This window comes from Wyeomyia smithii, chromosome 2 (assembly GCF_029784165.1).
Source record: "Wyeomyia smithii strain HCP4-BCI-WySm-NY-G18 chromosome 2, ASM2978416v1, whole genome shotgun sequence".
NCBI classification, from domain to species: Eukaryota; Metazoa; Arthropoda; class Insecta; order Diptera; family Culicidae; genus Wyeomyia; species Wyeomyia smithii.
Window position 1 is genome coordinate 264786269 of NC_073695.1, and position 18132 is coordinate 264804400.

General features: G+C 40.3%; 1 protein-coding gene across 6 annotated transcripts in view; it reads left to right on the plus strand.

The window, feature by feature from the left end:
- Nucleotides 1-18132, plus strand: part of LOC129721295 (insulin-like growth factor 2 mRNA-binding protein 1) — a 181430-nt gene that overhangs the window by 130520 nt on the left and 32778 nt on the right. The window contains exon 1 of one of the 6 annotated variants that reach the window (XM_055673719.1): nt 14438-15110. The exons of the other annotated variants lie outside the window; for them this stretch is intronic. Within the exon in view, the coding sequence (XP_055529694.1) occupies nt 15082-15110 (29 nt within the window). The 5' untranslated portion in view covers nt 14438-15081. Of the gene's footprint in view, nt 1-14437; nt 15111-18132 lie in introns of those variants that run through there. 6 annotated transcript variants of the gene reach the window in all.

The window sequence follows — 18132 nt, forward strand, 5'->3', positions numbered from 1 at the left end:
CTTCCCTGGCTCTCTCTCTAACATCTAAGTATAATCGAAACGTCTAATAATCGGACCACATCCATAATTACACCCTTTGCACCACCATCAAGATCCGCGATATTCATACACTCTATTTCCTCATCCAAGGAAAGAGAGGAAGCAGTTATCCGTCGACAGCCGCAAAAACAAAACAAAAGTTTAAAAAATCATGAAAGGAAATCCATCACATTTCAAAGCAGCAAAAACAAGAGCATGAAAGCAACATACCGCACATATGCGACGCAAGCATTACCACCAGTCCTTCCCATCGTGTCAGCAGCATCAGTAGCAGCATCATCATTCGTCATCATCATCGTTTTCTTATAACACTCTCTCAAGACGATCGTTGAACATCGTGGAATATGTGCAATTTATTACACATAGAGGAACAAATTTCTGCGTGGACAACAGAGGAAGCGAACCTAAACAGGATTTATAATAGTGAGCTCCCTTCCGCTAGCAGTACCACCGCCCCCTTCACCCTCGACACACTGCTAATGCTAATATTTTTCTCCCGTTAACCCTTTGTTGGCCAGAATAAGTTCATTTCGAGCAAGTGCAACTGAACAACGATGCCATTTCTGGCGGAAATTGGTTTTGAATTTGCTAGGTTAAGTTTTTAGTTTATGGGATAGGACATACAAGGGTTGGCCAATTTTTTCGGGAGATTTTTTTTTTCGCCTGTTCGCCGCTTGCTCATTCAACTTTTGGTTAATTGTTCCTTCTATTCGAGCTCGCCCCATGCGTTGCCGTTCGGTACCCGCTACATACATGGATGCACATTCCGTTTAGATCTACTTCTTGCTTTCAACTCTTTTTTTTTGATTGATTGCCTCTTTTTCTCTCTTTCTTATCCTCTAAACTCTTGTTCTTCCACTTTGGTTTATTTAGAATTGTGTTGTTAATTTCGAGGGATTTAACGCAGTCTGATTTATTAAGAGCAATATAATTAGATGTTCCTTTCATTCGCTTTACAGCGGCTGTGTTTCGATGTGATTTGGGTTCAGATCTATGCAAACTCTTACGTACCAGCCTACAACCCTGTTTTACCTAGACAAAAACAACTTCCCACCGTACGAGAACGCTTATAATAACGAACCGCAATCAATTTCCTGCTTGGGAAACACGTGCAGTTGCGAGCGATCAAAAACAGATTGACCACCTAGAAGTGACCTCGCAACCCCCCTTTCCTTTCTCCGTTGCATCTATTCATCAACCCAGCGCAGGCCAATGAGAATTGCACTTTTGTTGCACCAACACCAACAGGGCCATAATTGCAGCATGCATGCAACAGTTTTTTGTTTTCTCTCTGTCTCTCTTGAACGCCAGTTCCGTGTGCAAGTGCACTGAAAAACGCTATAACAGTAAACAGCCAGCAATGAATGAACGTGGATTGCCGTTGTGCGCGGGTAGAGAGAGAGAGTGGAGGGGCGTAACTTTGATTATAACGACCACATGCAAACCGCGAGTCGGAGCTTTTTTTTCGCAACCGCCTCTACCTATGACTATGTGGCAATCAACAGGCGCGGTGATAAAATGTAAACAATTTTTTCACTTCAGCTCCAGCTGGGATGCAACACCGGCACCAACACAAAGGGGTAGCGGTCACACGACGGATGCACTTTTCGCGTGCATTCATTTCGCTATATGCGCTCTTGATTGGATGCGCACCGATTTTTGAACTAGCATTGGCTAGGTCGTACTTTGCGCCCTAGCGAAAATACCTATGCCTTTGATCGGACTGAAAGGGGCATTCGCTTAGGTGGAAAAATTTTCCCTGGGGACAAAAAAGGAATCGAGGGTGTGGCTAGTTGCCGATAAGCAGGTGCATTTTTTTAGTTCGAATCCCAATGGCGATTTCGGCGTAATTTTTTCGCTATTTTCCGCTTACTTGGAAGTAAAAAAAATCATTTTGATTTAATGTAATCAAAGTAAATAACCCGTAAGTAATTTCAGCGTTTTTAATCTAAAAGTTTTAATTAGAAGTTTACAATGTTTGGTGAGTCATATGAACTAGAAAGTCTAAACCAAATTTATGCAGGCACACATTTCTGCATAGTTATGCGTTCGAGTGATTTAGGATTGTAACTCTGGAGCTGAGTTTGTCTCTCCATAGCGTCACATGCTTAGTTTCCTACGATTGACACCTAGACGCCGGTAGAAAAGTGTAGATTTAGTTGAAATTAAAAGAGTATTACAAACATTTTAGGTCGTAAGATGATATAAAAGACACACCGTTTAATGCTGTTCTTTGCTGTCTTGAATATTGTTCCAAGATTTCAATTCAATAGTATTGATTCGCATTTATAAAAGGTTTTTGATTTTATTTATTACAGTTAATTTTACCCTGAAGCTAAGTCGCGGTAAAAATTGTATCAAAAACGCTCTTCCCTGAATATATTTTTTTCCAAAACTCAACCACCAGATACAGTTGTATCTGTTTGATTAGAAACACATTGATTCCATAGGCTGAATTTCCAAAATTTTCGTTCAACAAGTTTTCACCACACTACAATAAAGATACTCTACAGGGTGGCAACGTGAAAGTGATACACTTTAGTTATGTCATAAAACTCAAACCAGTTTTTATTTCTCTTCGGAATCAATTTCAATAACATCTATAAGTAGTAAAATTACAATGTACTTATTTGAGTTCAAATCTTTCAACTTTGTGTTTGATAACGGCCCGTAGACGCTTATCGAAGTCATTGCAAGCCGCACGCACAACTTCATCCAGCATTTTGTTTCCAATCCAAACCAAACCAAACGTTTTTTAATGTGTCCAAACTCAAATGCCTAACGCCGTCCAACTTTCCTAGCATGTATCTCAAGATACTGAAGTCTAGCGGGTTCAAATCCGGTAACGATGCGGGCCATTAAGATGGACTGATGGAATAAGACAAATTCTGCTCATCCGATTTCTGAACAATCAATGCTTTTTGCGCTGGTGCTGAATCCTGTTGAAGGTAAAAACTGTCTTTCCCAAAAAGCATTTTAGTACAAGGATGATTTTAGCATTTTAGCACAAGGATGGCCTTTGATAACGTGTTGATAAGTAGTACTCCTTGTCAATGAATAGCAATGGTAATTTTTCTTTGGTCGATATACCTCCGGAAACCATCACAGATGACGCATTTTGATATCGCTTGACTGCTCCTTTATCGACTGGTATATCACGAAGATATGCTTCATCAACACGGCAATTTTGCTTGTTCAAAGTTGCCTCCTAAGTAAACAACTTTTCGTCCGAAAAAATTAATGTTGTGACCTGCGTGCGTCTCACATTCGTTGTTTTGCTTTCGTCTCGATTAGACGCAAATTGTTTATCTCCGTTTGAGTTCGCAAAATAACAATACACGAGTTATCGTACGGGTGTTTTTTTGTCGATTAGTTCTTGTTCTGCGCGATAACAATAGCCAGTTATACAGCAGAAACATCTGCACACTGGTAGGGGCAGGCTACTCCGCCAGTGATTCGATACGCAGCTGATATATCAGCAAGAATAATTCTCCCGCACCGCTGTTACCCCGCTAGCAGCACGGACCATCATACGATCGAGCGAGTGGAAGTCAACTACAAGTGGCATCTACAAGGTCGCGTGTAAGATACGGCCACTGTGTCACAACACGAAGCTGGATCGTCATTGTTTGTTCTGCGGAGACGCTCGATTTATCCTACTATCAGCCGTGAGGTCGTGACTTAGACGTTCGGTGAAGTATTACCTTTAGAATTTTTACTATTATTATCAATATTATTACTATGTTATAATATTATTATTAATATTATTATTGATATTATTATTATTGTTATTATTATTATTGTTATTATTATTATTATTACTATAATTATTATTATTATTATTATTACTATTTTTATTAGTATTAGTATTACTGTCTTTTTTTTATTTGTTCCATTGTAGATTGAAACATTGTTTTTAAAATTTAATATCAACTACTTGAACCCCCCCCCCCCCATATTCGAATATTTATCGTTTGTGTGCGGTAGAGCGTAACGCTCCCGCAAAATGGACGACATGCAGGTGCAACTTTTCCTGGATGTGGAAACAAACGGGGAAGAAATTGAAATTTCTCCCATCAGCTCACCCCTACCTTCCCCTGTGCCCTCCCCTTTGCCAAGTCCTGTACCAAGAGTACCGGAAGTACGGGTAGAAGCTTACCCAGATGCCGCTGGCGGTCCCTACGTTGTTTTTTTCCGGCCCATAAAGAAGCCATTGAATATTATTCAAATTGGCAAAGACCTGGCAAAACACTTTTCGGCCGTAACCGAGATTACGAAGGTGAGGCCGAACAAACTGCGAGTTGTCGTGAGTAGCTTGAAGCAAGCAAACGAAATTGCTGGCAACGAGCTCTTCACGAGAGAGTATCGCGTGTACATCCCTGCCAAGGATGTAGAAATCGACGGTGTGGTTACCGAGGGGAATCTCACTGTCGATGACATTTTGCGTCATGGAGTTGGCTGTTCTAAAAACCCCTTGATGCAAAGTGTAAAGATACTGGATTGCAAGCATTTTCATTCAGTACCGATCGAAGAAGGGAAGAAGAAATGCCTCCCTTCGGGTTCCTTCCGAGTAACATTCGCCGGATCCGCGCTGCCGAACTACGTCCGCTTGGACAGGGTTCGTCTACCTGTACGCCTGTTCGTACCGCGGGTCATGCATTGCCAAAACTGTAAGCAGTTAGGTCACACAGCCACCTACTGCTGCAACAAGGCACGCTGTAGCAAGTGCGAAGGCAATCATGCTGAGAACGCTTGCAGTGGGGATACTGAAAAGTGTCTTTATTGCGAGGGAACTCGGCATGACCTTTCGGCATGTCCCGCGTACAAACAGCGCGAGGAACAAATTAAGCGTTCCCTTAAGGAACGATCAAAGCGCCCTAATGCAGAAATGCTCAAGAGGGCTGAGCCACCCTCGACAGGAAACATCTTTTCCTTCTTGCCAACTGATGAGGGTACATCTGACGATCCCGTCGAAGGGTGTTCCTATGCCTTGCCAGAGGGATCTAGGAAGAGGAGAATGCTCTACTCTCCTAACCTTTCTCGCAAAGGTCGTAAGATAACCCCTAGCGGAATGACCAATAAGACAACACAAAAAGGAAGCGGTGAAGAAAAACCGAAGCAAGTACCCCCCGATTTTAATATCAAATCAAACCAGGAGTACCCACTGTTTCCTGGGGCACCAAAAACCCCTCGTGCACCCATTTCTCGATCAAAAGACATAAAAGAAACAGGGTTCATAAAATTCTCTGATATTGTGGACTGGATATTTAAAACATTCAACATACCAGATCCCCTTCAAAACATTCTTCTTGCCCTTCTCCCTACAGTGAAAACTTTTTTGAAGCAACTGACAGCAACTTGGCCCCTCATTTCAGATATCATATCTTTCGATGACTAATACGTCGAAAGAGGTTAGGAATTTTGTCACTGTGTTACAGTGGAACTGCAGAAGTATCATCCCCAAATTTGATTTATTTTCACATTTGATAAACACATACAATTGTGATGCGTTCGCGCTCTGTGAAACTTTTCTCAATTCAAATGACCAACTTAATTTCCACGATTTCAACATCATTCGTCGAGATCGAGACTCACACGGTGGAGGGGTACTTTTAGGGATCAAAAAGTGCTATTCTTTTTTCAGAATCGACCTCCCCTCGATCTCGAATATTGAAGTTGTTGCCATTCAAACGAATATGAATGGAAAAGACCTTTGCCTTGTTTTGTTATATTTTCCCCCATCCGCGCGGATTGAACAGAAGCAACTCCTTGATTTTGGGAGATTTTAACTCTCACTGTTCGCTATGGGGGTCGCTGTACGACGACAACCGATCTTCTTTAATTTGTAACTTGATCGACGACTTCAATATGACACTTTTGAATACTGGGGAAGCGACACGTGTACCTAATCCTCCAGCACGTGAAAGCGTGCTTGACCTATCCCTCTGCTCGACATCACTAGCGTTAGATTGCCAGTGGAAAGTAATCAACGATCCCCACAGTAGTGATCATCTTCCAATCGTTATATCAATTGCTAATGGTTGAACTCCCCCGAACCCAATCAATATTTCCTACGACCTTACACGTAATATTGATTGGAAGCGTTATGAGTCTATTATAGCAGAATCTATCGAGACTCACGAGGAACTTCCTCCGGAAGAAGAATACGCGTTCTTAGCTGGCTTGATAATCGACGCCGCGACTCAAGCTCAGACGAAACCGATACCCGGGGTAACGATTAGACAGCGTCCTCCCAACGAATGGTGGGACAAAGAGTGCTCTGAGCTGTACGCGCGAAGGTCCGCGGCGTATAAGGACTACCGGGAGTACGACACTGTCAACCTACTTCGAAAGTACGAGGCACTGGGCGGGCAGATGAAGAGCTTAGTAAAGGCGAAAAAACGCGGGTACTGGCGGCGGTTCGTAAACGCGTTGTCGAGGGAAACAGCGATGAGCACTCTTTGGGATACCGCCAGGCGCATGCGGAACCGTGACGTTTCGAATGAGAGTGAGGAGCGTTCAGATCGCTGGATACTCGATTTTGCCAAAATATCTGTCCGGACTCTGTACCGGAACAGAAAACCTTTCGCGACGCGTTATTAGTAACTACGGAAGAGCCTCCATTTTCGATGTTGGAATTTTCAATGGCTCTCCTGTCGTGCAACAATAAGGCTCCAGGGTTAGATAGAATAAAATTCAACCTGTTGAAGAATCTACCCGACTCTGCAAAAAGACGCTTTTTGAATTTGTTCAACAAGTTTCTTGAGCTAAATATTGTTCCGCATGACTGGAGGGAGGTAAAAGTCATTGCTAATCGGAAACCCGGGAAACCTGCCTCTGATCACAATTCATATAGGCCGATTGCGATGCTCTCTTGCCTCCGGAAATTAATGGAGAAAATGATCCTCTTACGGTTAGACAAATGGGTCGAAACAAACGGTTTACTTTCAGATACTCAATTTGGCTTTCGCCGGGGCAAAGGGACGAACGATTGCCTAGCGTTGCTTTCTACTGAAATTCAACTCGCATTTGCTCGAAAAGAGCAAATGGCTTCTGCCTGGATTCCGCCGGAAATGTTCCTTCACCGCTGGAGTCCGAACACTCCGTTTTTTTTACCAGGTTTCTTCTTGGAAACAACCGTGTTTGTATCCTTGAAAAGCTTTATGGCCCTGTAGACGAATAATCTTCCTCCTGACAGCTTCCTCCTGATCTTGATGCTAGTCAATCCTTGCAGGTGCAAGACACTTATTTGTTCTCTATTTGAATCCATTGAAATTTTCTTGAGAGCGTAATTCTTCCGATTCATAATTACATTATGAATGCTATTTAGAATGATGTATTAGGATATTAGGAATCGGATGTTACGCGTTAAGAGATTTTAATTGAAAACAAAATAACAGCTATGGTGTTCAAAAAATGATTATATAATCATATACTAAATTAGAAGTGGCATCTAATATTTTCAGCCTTTTAAAGGGATCATCTCTCAAAATAATATTAGACATCAATTTTTGTGTCTGCGCATAACTTTTGTTTCAAAACTACATTAAAGTCACTTTTAGGCGATTTTTATGCGTCTCTTTAACACGGTTTCCGAAATTTATGCAGTTTTTTACGAGGATATCACATTCACTGGTTACGCGGATTTTTTGAGCGGATTTCTGACAAAAGTCGATTTTACGAGGAATTTTCATTTTTTTCTTTTTTTTCAAACTGCTTAATCAGAATGTTGGTTAAAATGCCACAATAGAATTCTCGAATATTCTCTTAACTTTTTTGCCAGATTAGGATTTTGATTCGCAACTGGAATCCCCTCTGCGTTTTCGTCTTTTTCGAAAAAGAATCGCGGCATCAGTTAAAGTTTTTGTAGTTTTCAAAATTATAGTTGATTTTGGAATTTACATATTTATTGATAACTTGTGATAACGTTGAAAATATGACTAAATTCGACGATAAATTGGTCAAAAATGCGTGATGAGATGAATATAGGTACTGAGATGAATATAGGAGCGATTACCCTACCTATATTGGAATTTAGTCATTTCAGGCTGTTTTTTCAGTAACCCGAAATCATCATCATGAGAAAGTGTTGAGTCAATTTCAATCATTCTGGTTCCGGAAATACCAATATTAGGTTTTCGTAAGTCGCCGTCTTGGAATTAAAAATGGTGTCTAAAATTATTTTAAGGCTTCTGTGCATCATACCGATTACTGAAATATCCATTGGATGTCTGGGTATCATTTTGATTCCGGAAATACCCACATTGGGTGATATGCGGGCATTTTGAGCTGTTTTCCAGAAACCGGAAGTCGCCATCTTGGAATTCAAAATGGTCTAAGTCGATTATTGGCTTCTGTGCATCATCCCGATCATTTGAAGCTATTTCCGGGAAAAAATTGGTTGAAATATGTGTTTCCTATGTGTGTGAGGGGTGTCAAGTTATCATATAAATATTTCTTGTACTCTAAAACCCTCACATTCCAGATTTGGTTCCATATGCCTAGTTGCTTCTAAAGTTATGTAGCAATTTGTGTATGATTTGTATGAGAGCGGAAAGGTATCAAACTTTAATTTAAACATGTCTTGTCTTCCAAAACCTCCTAATGTAAAATTTCATTCCATTTGCTTGATTGACTTCCGAGTTATATAGAAATTTGTGTTTCATTTGTATGGGAGCCCTCTTCTTCTTTAAGAGGGAGAGGTTTCGAGCTACTACATAAATATCTCTTGATCCCAAAAATCTTTACATGTCAAATTTGGTTCCATTTGCTTGATCAACTCTCCAGTTATGCTGAAACTTGTGTTTCATTTGTAAAGGACCCCTCCCTTACAAAGGGGGAGGAATGTCAAACCATCATAGAAATATTTCTTGTTTTCAAAAACTTCTACATGGTTAGTTTGGTTCCATTTACTTAATTAGTTCTTGAGTTATGCAGAAATTTGTGTTTCTTTTATATGGAACTCCTTCCTTCCAGAGAATGGAGGGGTGTAGTACCACCGTAAACATATTACCTTGATTCCATTTGCTTGATTAGATCTCGAGGTTTGCAGAAACTTGTGTTTCATTTGTATGGGAGCTTTTCCTCCCAGACTTTTTCTTCCTCGGCCCCTAAAGCCCCTACATACAAATTTTCCACTGATCCGTTCTTAATGTGAATCGGTATTGAAGCCACAAACAGTCGATTTCAATTGCTTTAATCTTGTTCGATCAAATTTTAATTTTATAATAATACACCAGCTCCAGCAACTTTTCCTAGAGTCTTTCGATTCTCCGCTATGAAATTTTGATTACTATTATTACTGTATGGAGTCTTGGCGATTATAGAAAACGGACAATCAGAAAATCGAATAAAACGGATTGGACGCTTTAAAACGCTTCTTTAGAAATATTTGCACGAAAGTCACTTGAAATGTAGCATAACCCACTTTGGACTATTGAGGGGGATTTAAGCACTTCCCGCAATTTCCAGCTTTCGAAAAAACGGGCCTTTTATTCCTGTACGGACTTGCTCACTGCGACCAGAATCGTTGATCTGTTGTAAGATATGCCCGGGTGTCTGCTGTATCCCGCACAACTATTATTAGCAGAAAGTGGCATTCTCATTATTCGTCAGTGCTTGTGTGTGTGTTTTATCCTTCCTTTTACACGCTTACTGCTCTACTATTCCGAGCCACGTTCCTCCTCCCAAATATCGCCAATTATAATTTTCCCTGGAGAAGTTCCTTTGGGCCAGTTTTATTATAAGAGGGGCTCATAAAGGATGTCGCATCAAGGCATTATAAAATTCAGCGTAAAGAAAGGGTAAGTTGTGGGGGAGCCTGAGGTCCTTTTTTGACATCGAATGGGCTTATTCCGTTGATCATCCGTTGAAAAGCGAACTCTGTGACGCAGCTTCCCTGAATACGCATGTTGGAATCAAAAACTGTGTCCTACATAGGTCTCTGAACGTCATTCCGTTTCGAAAAGACCATATTTAAAATATATGATCGATTTTCACGGATTTCATAAAACCAGAAGTAGCCACATTTCATTTCAAATGTCATCGAAATGTTGCGAATGTTCCGGAAATAAAAGGCTTTTTACCAGGTTATTACCTTCTTAAATTAAAAAAAAAGGATTGAACATCAAGTTCCGTTCTTTAGACATCAACTTTAAGCCTTTTCCAAGTTTCCAGGCGTGACCATGGTTCAGGAGATATTTATTTTTGGACCTTTTTACAACATTTTCTTTAATTTTACTTTACTTTCCAGAAACTGGAAGTCGCCAACTTGAGCTAAAATATAAGATCAGATATCAGATATCAGAAGTCGCCATATTGGATTTATAAATGACTCGACTTGTCGACTTATTGTCTCTGGACAAAACTTCCAACCACCAGATATGATCTAAAGCCTGGAAATTATCAACTGTAATCAGTATATTCTCGTAATGTACCAAAAATCTTGACTTCTTTATCAAGACAGAGGGTTACTCCAGCCTCTTTCCAATACGCCTACGACCACCTCCGTTGTAGAAGGAACTCGTATGCCAAGTTTGGTGGAACTCTGTTCAGACATTCAAGAGTGTTGCCGGAACATACACCATGATCAATAAATTAGGATACAATTTCAGCATTCCATAATGATTTGTAAGTATCACGCATTCAATATTTGAGTGTTTTTTTTATTGAAAGCACTTATCATAGTGAACATCTACAGCAGATGGTTTTGAGTAACCCTTCCCTTAGTATGCTTCACCAACTTCAAACGCTTCTCGAAGCATTCGGTATTTTATTCCAGATTTACCAGAGAAATCTGTCAAATTGCCCCCAGTCTTGAATCAAGTTAGCGCTGATGCACCATCTTGCTGTAAAACATAGTGGTCATTTTCGAAGAGTTTTCGTAGATCAGGGTAAAAAATTTTCTCCGAAACTTCTGTGTTATAATGAAAATCAATGACGCCTTTGTCGATAAAACCAGGTGGAAGGCTACCTTACCTGAAGATTGCCTCCCCAACAATCGCTGAAGCTGCACTCTAGAATCGAACACTTCTTTGGGACTCCGAGATACTGTCTCTTGCTGTTACCCACAGTCGGTCATTTTGTACATTGTGTGGCTGCTCCAGCACAAATAATTTCTCATCAGAAATAATCAGCCCTACCTGCGTGTCGTGAAAGCATTATTTTCGTTCTATCGAGCCTCTTATTCTAAAAGGACTCGGAAACACCGTGAACTTTACGCGTGTTTTAGGCTTCACATCCAAGGTCAGTTGTTGAAATATTGTGGACAGATCCTATACTGCCGTTCCAAGCATAGTTGTCCCATGTTCTACACAAACCTTATGCACGCTGGAACAACTATGCTTGCAACGGCAGTATAGGTATATTCGAATCGGCAGCAAATTTTTGAACGAAACGTAACCAATTATTGAATATTCACTGGTTTTACTTTTTTTCCTGGTTTTTATCTCGATTCGTAAATGAAAATAACGCTGCTATTGATTGGTATCCGAAACTATTTAGTGATAGCGATTGAAATTTTACAAATGAAATTTTTTAGGCGGATTTAAGAATTCATGCGGTTATTTTTACACTAATTTTGGAATTTATTCGGTTTTTATGCACTATGTATCCCTCGCTTAGAAAGCTACTCTAGTGTATATTGAACAGGGTATATTTTTAAGTTTTAAATTGTGAGTTTTTAGAGGTTATGTTGATTTATTAGAAAATGGTTGCAATACACCCAAAAGTAGGCAAATTGCTCACTTCTTAGCATATTGAAGTGGACATGATGTAATTAGTCTTCAACGAAATGTAGCAAAAAACGGCAATTAGAGGTGTAACGACTTAATAGGGAAAAGAAACGCATTCGACAAACCGAACGTTTTCTGTAGCAGTCCAAAATAACTATTCCATTAATTTCAAACCTCTCGCCGGACTGGACTGACCGGCTGGAATTTATATATAGGAAACCAATCTTTCACAATCACTAACCGCCAATAGCCAGCATCGTTACCGTTTTCAAGTTTGTAGTGCCATAAAAGCGCACAGCTTTTGGCCCCGCGCAAGTCATAATGATATTTTGCCATTTGTTGTTATTCCACGCATTTCGTTGCTTCTCATCCATTAATGTTGGGTCCTCCGGGTTTCGGATTGCCTCTTTCACTGGGTCCACTAGACGATCGCGATCGTAAGAGCGGTGTGACGTTTCATTCATAACTCTTTTTCCAGTGGAGGCCAACCCCGCCGTCGAGTGTCCCGAGCGGTCGGTCGCAATCATCCTCCACTGAACTGATTGCGGCACACAATAACGCCACCGTTAACCATCGGCACCGAATTCCCCACAAGACCGAAGACCGATCAGTGTCTTTTCGGCGGCTGAACCAAAAACGGGAGACCCCATTCAGCAAGCCATAAAGAACAGGATGGGTCCAGTTTGGCGGGGCGTTGCCCGAATCACCGCCGTCAGATCCACCTCCCGTGATCAGTACGAACTGGGTAAAAAGCCATAATTAGAGCGAAAATATTTCCTTTTTCCCCGGCACATCAATTCCGATTGGGCTCTCCGAGCTGGCCGACCACAGGGACGTCGTTAGGACTACTGGCCGAAAATAATTTATAATAAAATTGCCAAAGTTTCTCGGCCCCGTCATTATCGAAACCCTACTTCCGTACGCCACCGCCTGCAAGTCATCGCCCTTTACGACGCTCCTCGCCGAAGCAAGAGTTCATTTTTTTTTGGGATCCGCTTGCGATGGTGTGCACTTCACGGGAATTAATTGGTTATCGCATCGAACCGTAAAGCCAGCGCCAGCATTTCAATTACCCTTCCAGTTTGAAAATTTATCTTCACTATAAAAAAGTAGCAGATTGTATTGCTTTCTTTGCGATAACTGATCACGATAACTGTATCTCACAGTTCATCTGTACGGTTCACGTGTCGCTAGGCGCCATCAAACGGTGTCCGAAAAAAATTGCTGCGGTTGTGTCTGAGACGCAACCGCGTGGTTGACGTTAACTCGTTCGGCCTTTTCGTTCTGTGAATCTGATAAATAACCGATTTCTATTCCTGTTCTCCAGTCATGAAATTGAATTTATGGTAACAAATTTACAACTTAATTCATTCGAATCTGTTTTTGGAATTATTTGTTTTAAGTTCCTGTCAGTTCTTCCAAACTTTTGCTATTGTGTGGAGGTATTATCATGATTAACCCTCTAGTGCCCAAGGAAATTTTCAGACGGACTTCGAAAAAATCACTATGAATTTTTATAAACATTTTTTGAGTACTGATTGAAGCTTTTTAGAGGTTCAACTGAAGACCGCTTGAAGGCTGCACTGGTCACTAGAGGGTTAAAGATATTTTGCTTTACACAGATATCAAAACTGACTAAAACAACGTTTATAGTCCGATTATTGCGATTATTGTGTAAAGTCTGCCAATGATAAGGTTTTTCAGTTTTTTTCAGTGACTTGAGATGAGTTTTTACATACTCAAGCTTGTTATTTTCGACTGGAACGCGTAAGTTTGATTGCATTTAAAAGCATTTTTAATACATTGTTCGACAAATATTCAAACAGTTTTTGGGTTACGTTTCTTTCCGTAACTTTTGAATCACATGCTCATTCATTATTCCATTAATTACTTGGATTATTTGACGCTAAGTTTCTCATAAAATTTCTGAAATAATACGGTATTTTTATTCTCCGATTTTCATACAATGTTTAAAACTTTTAGTCCAACTGTCATAAAAATAAATGATATTGTAAAAACTCATTTCTGAACTGAGACGACTAATTCGATTTCCACAGTGATTGCTATACCTTCCTAGGAGAAAGACACAAACCGAATCGTACGCGAACTTTTTTCGAACGATTATAATTAAGTCATGATCGAGTGGCACATCGACGACGAAAGCTTCCCACCTCTCACGCTTACTAAGCATTCGGTTTCGATGATTCAGTGCTTCCCCATGTATGAAGTTCTTCAGTAGAAAACACGGATTGCTGAGGTTGAACTTGCCATACTTTGTATGCAGGTTTGCGAACGTGATGTTATGCACTATATTCAACCCACACACACTGCTCGGTACGCTGCGACCTACCGCGATCACAGTTTGGAACAATCGGAAAGCGGAACTCGCTTGCTCCCCAAATAAAAGCTTTTCTTTTATGTACTGTTCTTGTATGCGTTTTGCCTTTGTGCTCTGCTCTTCTCTGCCAGTGGTAGTAGACAGAGCAGCGTTGTTTGCTCAGCGAATGCAGAAATATGACACTTGCTTGTGCAGGTGAAGCTGTGTGCGCTTTGGTTTTGCACTCGTTTGCGAAAAGCTTCATTTATTTATTTTGCTGATGGGTTCGAGAATTTGCTGCTCGTGATGGTACAACAGGCGAGCACAAAAAAGGGAAGTCAGTCGGCTCGGGAAAACCTGAGCGAGTACGAGACGGTTCAGTTGAGGAGAATATTCGCAGCGCGAATGAGTGTCCATGTTGCATCTCTCTGACGTAATTTTCGGATTCGGTGATGTTCACAGACTTTCGCACTTGCAAACGTTTGGTTTTGTGCGTTACTTGATACTAAGAAGTTAAGCTAAGCTAAGACTAAGCTGGAGGAGATTGTGTTCTTTTCTTTGTCCAGAGATTGTGAAAGCGATCCCACCTCAGTGCAAATGCGCTGATTTTACAATTTTGTCTGTGCAGTGGTGTACTGTAAGCTTGTTTACTGTTTTTTGCTGTATTGTCGAAGCATCGACTCTTTGATGAACGTCGCAGAAAGCCGTAGTGTACTGTGTAGAAAATCGAACAAATAGGTGACGGTAGCAAGTAAACTACAACGAACAAAACGACAAAAGTATAGGTCGATAAGCGAAACAGGCATTCTAATGGTGTTAGTTGTTTATTCGGAACAAGTGACTTTTTGTTTAGCATCTGGGACCAGTTTTGGAGCCGTCCAGCAGTCGTATCGTCACATTCGCCAGTTAGACGAAAGACGTACGAGAAACAGATAACGCAGCTCATTGAACTCTTAGTGTAATCTCCCATAGTGTTTGGATGAATTCGTCGCAATGATTAGAACAACACGGAGCAATCAACGGTAGGTACCCCCCCTTGCTGGCCGCACTGCAATTGTAGTCAGAATGGCGCTAACAGCAGACCGTCACTTATCACGCTCTTTCGGTTGATCACGTTTCCCTGTGCACTAATCCTGCTCCCGCCCCCGTTACTCGTCCCCTTGTTACCCCGAATCCTCCACATCACAACACAGACCAGGAAAAGATAAACACGAAAGCGTTGTTTACCATGTTTCATACTCGGCTCGCCGAAGCTAGCCGAATACAACCGAGGATTGTTAGGAAATTTAATTACGATTTGTTATCAGCGTAAATAAAACCCTAGGCTAAACAACATCAGAGTCAAGTACAAGAGCGGTTCTACTTACTCGCTGCTACTAACATATTTATACCTCCTTGGGACAACCATCTTATTCCACAGTAAACCGTATCGTATTTGTCAATGAAAAGTCGATATTCGTAGCGAACAACCGGGATTTTATCATTCTCGTATCGCACCGGTTTTTTCTGCCCCTGTGCCACTCAGCGAGAAGTCGTTGTTTACCAACCATCAAAAGCGGTAAACTAAACCGATCAGCAGCACCCAAGAGCAATCCTCACCGCGCTGCTGCCGATTGTGTTCTCTTTTTTCATGTCACCCAAAGGCGGGTACAGTGCGCGATCCGGAAGTTGGCGTGTCATTGACACTTTTTTTTCTGTGCCCACTCCCGTCCCATGTGTGCACTCTGTCTGTGTCACAATCCGTCTGTGTGTTTGTTGACTTACTCCTATTCCCCCCTCCTCCCGTTCGCCTAATCAATTCCAAAGTAGGCCATGTGTGTTTGGCACTCTGTTTCCTCTATCGCCGTAGCTCCGTAGCAGCAGCAGCAGCAGCATATCTGCCGAAACTGTTGAATGACCGCGCGTTTTATGCAAGCCGTGCGTGGATTGCTATGTTTGTTCCTTGGATGACAGGGTTGTTGCTGGTAGGAAACGTGGCGTGGCTTTGCATACGATTGTAATGGAGTAATAGAAATTGGTAATTGCACGTGATTGATAAGAATTATGTTGTTCTGTATCAATCGATTTGGAAGAAATTTATTTTGAGCGTTTTTCAAATGCCGTAAGATGTTAGATTTTATAGATTGTTAATAAAAAAAATTTGTTTCTTCAATATAACATCAAAGAATGAATTTGTTTGTGTCCTACAGTTTGTTTATGTTGTTTACGAAACGAATAATTTCATCACAGAAAGTTTATTTTTATCTTTCATATTTCTTTGGTTTTAGAAGATTTTTATTAAAATAAATGCACTAATTCGCTAACAGTTATCTACAAAAGTTGCAAATATCTACAGACAAAACCATTCCTACACGCAAAAGTTGAAGTCTTGTACAATCATTGTGTCTTCTCGATTCGCACAAATGTTGCACAGAAATCGCACAATAAATGTGTGAAACGCATAACGCAACAGTTGTACTGCGAATACATTGACATAGAATGAAATCAGAATATGTATCATACACCACCACTTCATTTCTCACGTCGAGTGTATTAGTGACTGCACGCGCTTTTTTCTCAAGCGATGAGAGAAATTTCTCTCTCGCTCGTAGAATTTTCATGTATGTGCGACAAGACTAGACACGTACACGTTACATACAATTTGCAGGTTGCTCTTTCGCTTCTCCTTCGGTCCGGATTGCGACGCGCAAGGCGATATCTCGTTGCTTCACGAGATGAGCGAGACACACGTGCTGTACATACTTGATACCAGTGTTATTAGTCTCTCACTCATACTGTCGGTGCGTGCTTGCTGCTATTCAGAGGAATGCATGAAGAAGAAAAAGTATCTCGAAAGCGTGTGTGCAAAAGACTTGAAAAGCGTAGCATATGTCTCGTCCTCAAGCAGGAAGGAGGAGAATGGTTCTGCTTCTCGCTCGCTTTGCAATGCTGCTTGACACCAGTTGAATCTGTTTAGGTGTAGTAGTTTGGAGCTGCCAAATACATTTAAGAAACGCTAGAGCATTAATTGCGTTATGCCCAACACGCAATCATTGTACTGGTTCCGAATTACATCAACAATTGCGCTAAAAACGCACAATTTTGTACTGGTTTCACACCATCCAACTTTTGCGTGATAAGTGAAATATTATTCTATCCAGATGCAGGCAGTTGTCTCTTACATTTTTACTGTGTAGATTTTTGTCAGTGAATTAGTTCATTGTTTTAATAAAAATCTTCAATAACTTAATACATATAAGAGATAAAAATAAACTTTTTTCGGTAAACTTGTATGTTTTATTATAGCAAATAACATTGAAAGTTGTATTGAAAAAAAAAGATTTTAAGGGACGTTTTATAGAAAACTTCACAAAAGTTCATTTATGCAAAAAATTAAAAATTCTTTTAATAAACTTTTAGGTAGATTGATCACAAAATTCCAAATATTATAAAATGGAGAATAATTGATAAAAAAACTTTACCAAACGCGTAATGACTCCAAAATAAATTTTTTCGAGTAAAATGTAAATGTGTAAATTAGTGCATTATTTTCGCGTAAAAATCGTCTTTAACCAAAGAAATATCTGATAAAAAAATAAACTTTCTTCGAAGAAATTGTCTGTTTCGTTATAGCAAACAATATTGTAAAACATTGTAAAATTTCAGAGGAACACTAAAAAAGCTCAAATTGACAACAATTGAATCCTACCCTAAGGTAATCTGTAGAAAACTTCACAAAAGTCACAAAACAAAATTTAAATAGATAGATAGAAGTATGATGTATTCAACATGGTTGTTTTTTTTTTTTTTAATGTGTAACAACTTTGTCGAAAAAAGTGGATTTTTATATTACAAAATGAGACAAGTAAAATTCGTTTCTCACTGTTGAGTGGATTATTCACAAAATTGCAACTTCTATGAAGTAAATGGATTTATGGAATAACTTTACTAAAGACAAGGCTCTAAAACAGTTTTTTTTTTGGGCCAAAATAATTTCGATCGCGTTTTTGCAGCTTTGGAAACAGTGTGTGCCCGCCACGTATGTTTGCTTTCTAATTTTTCTCA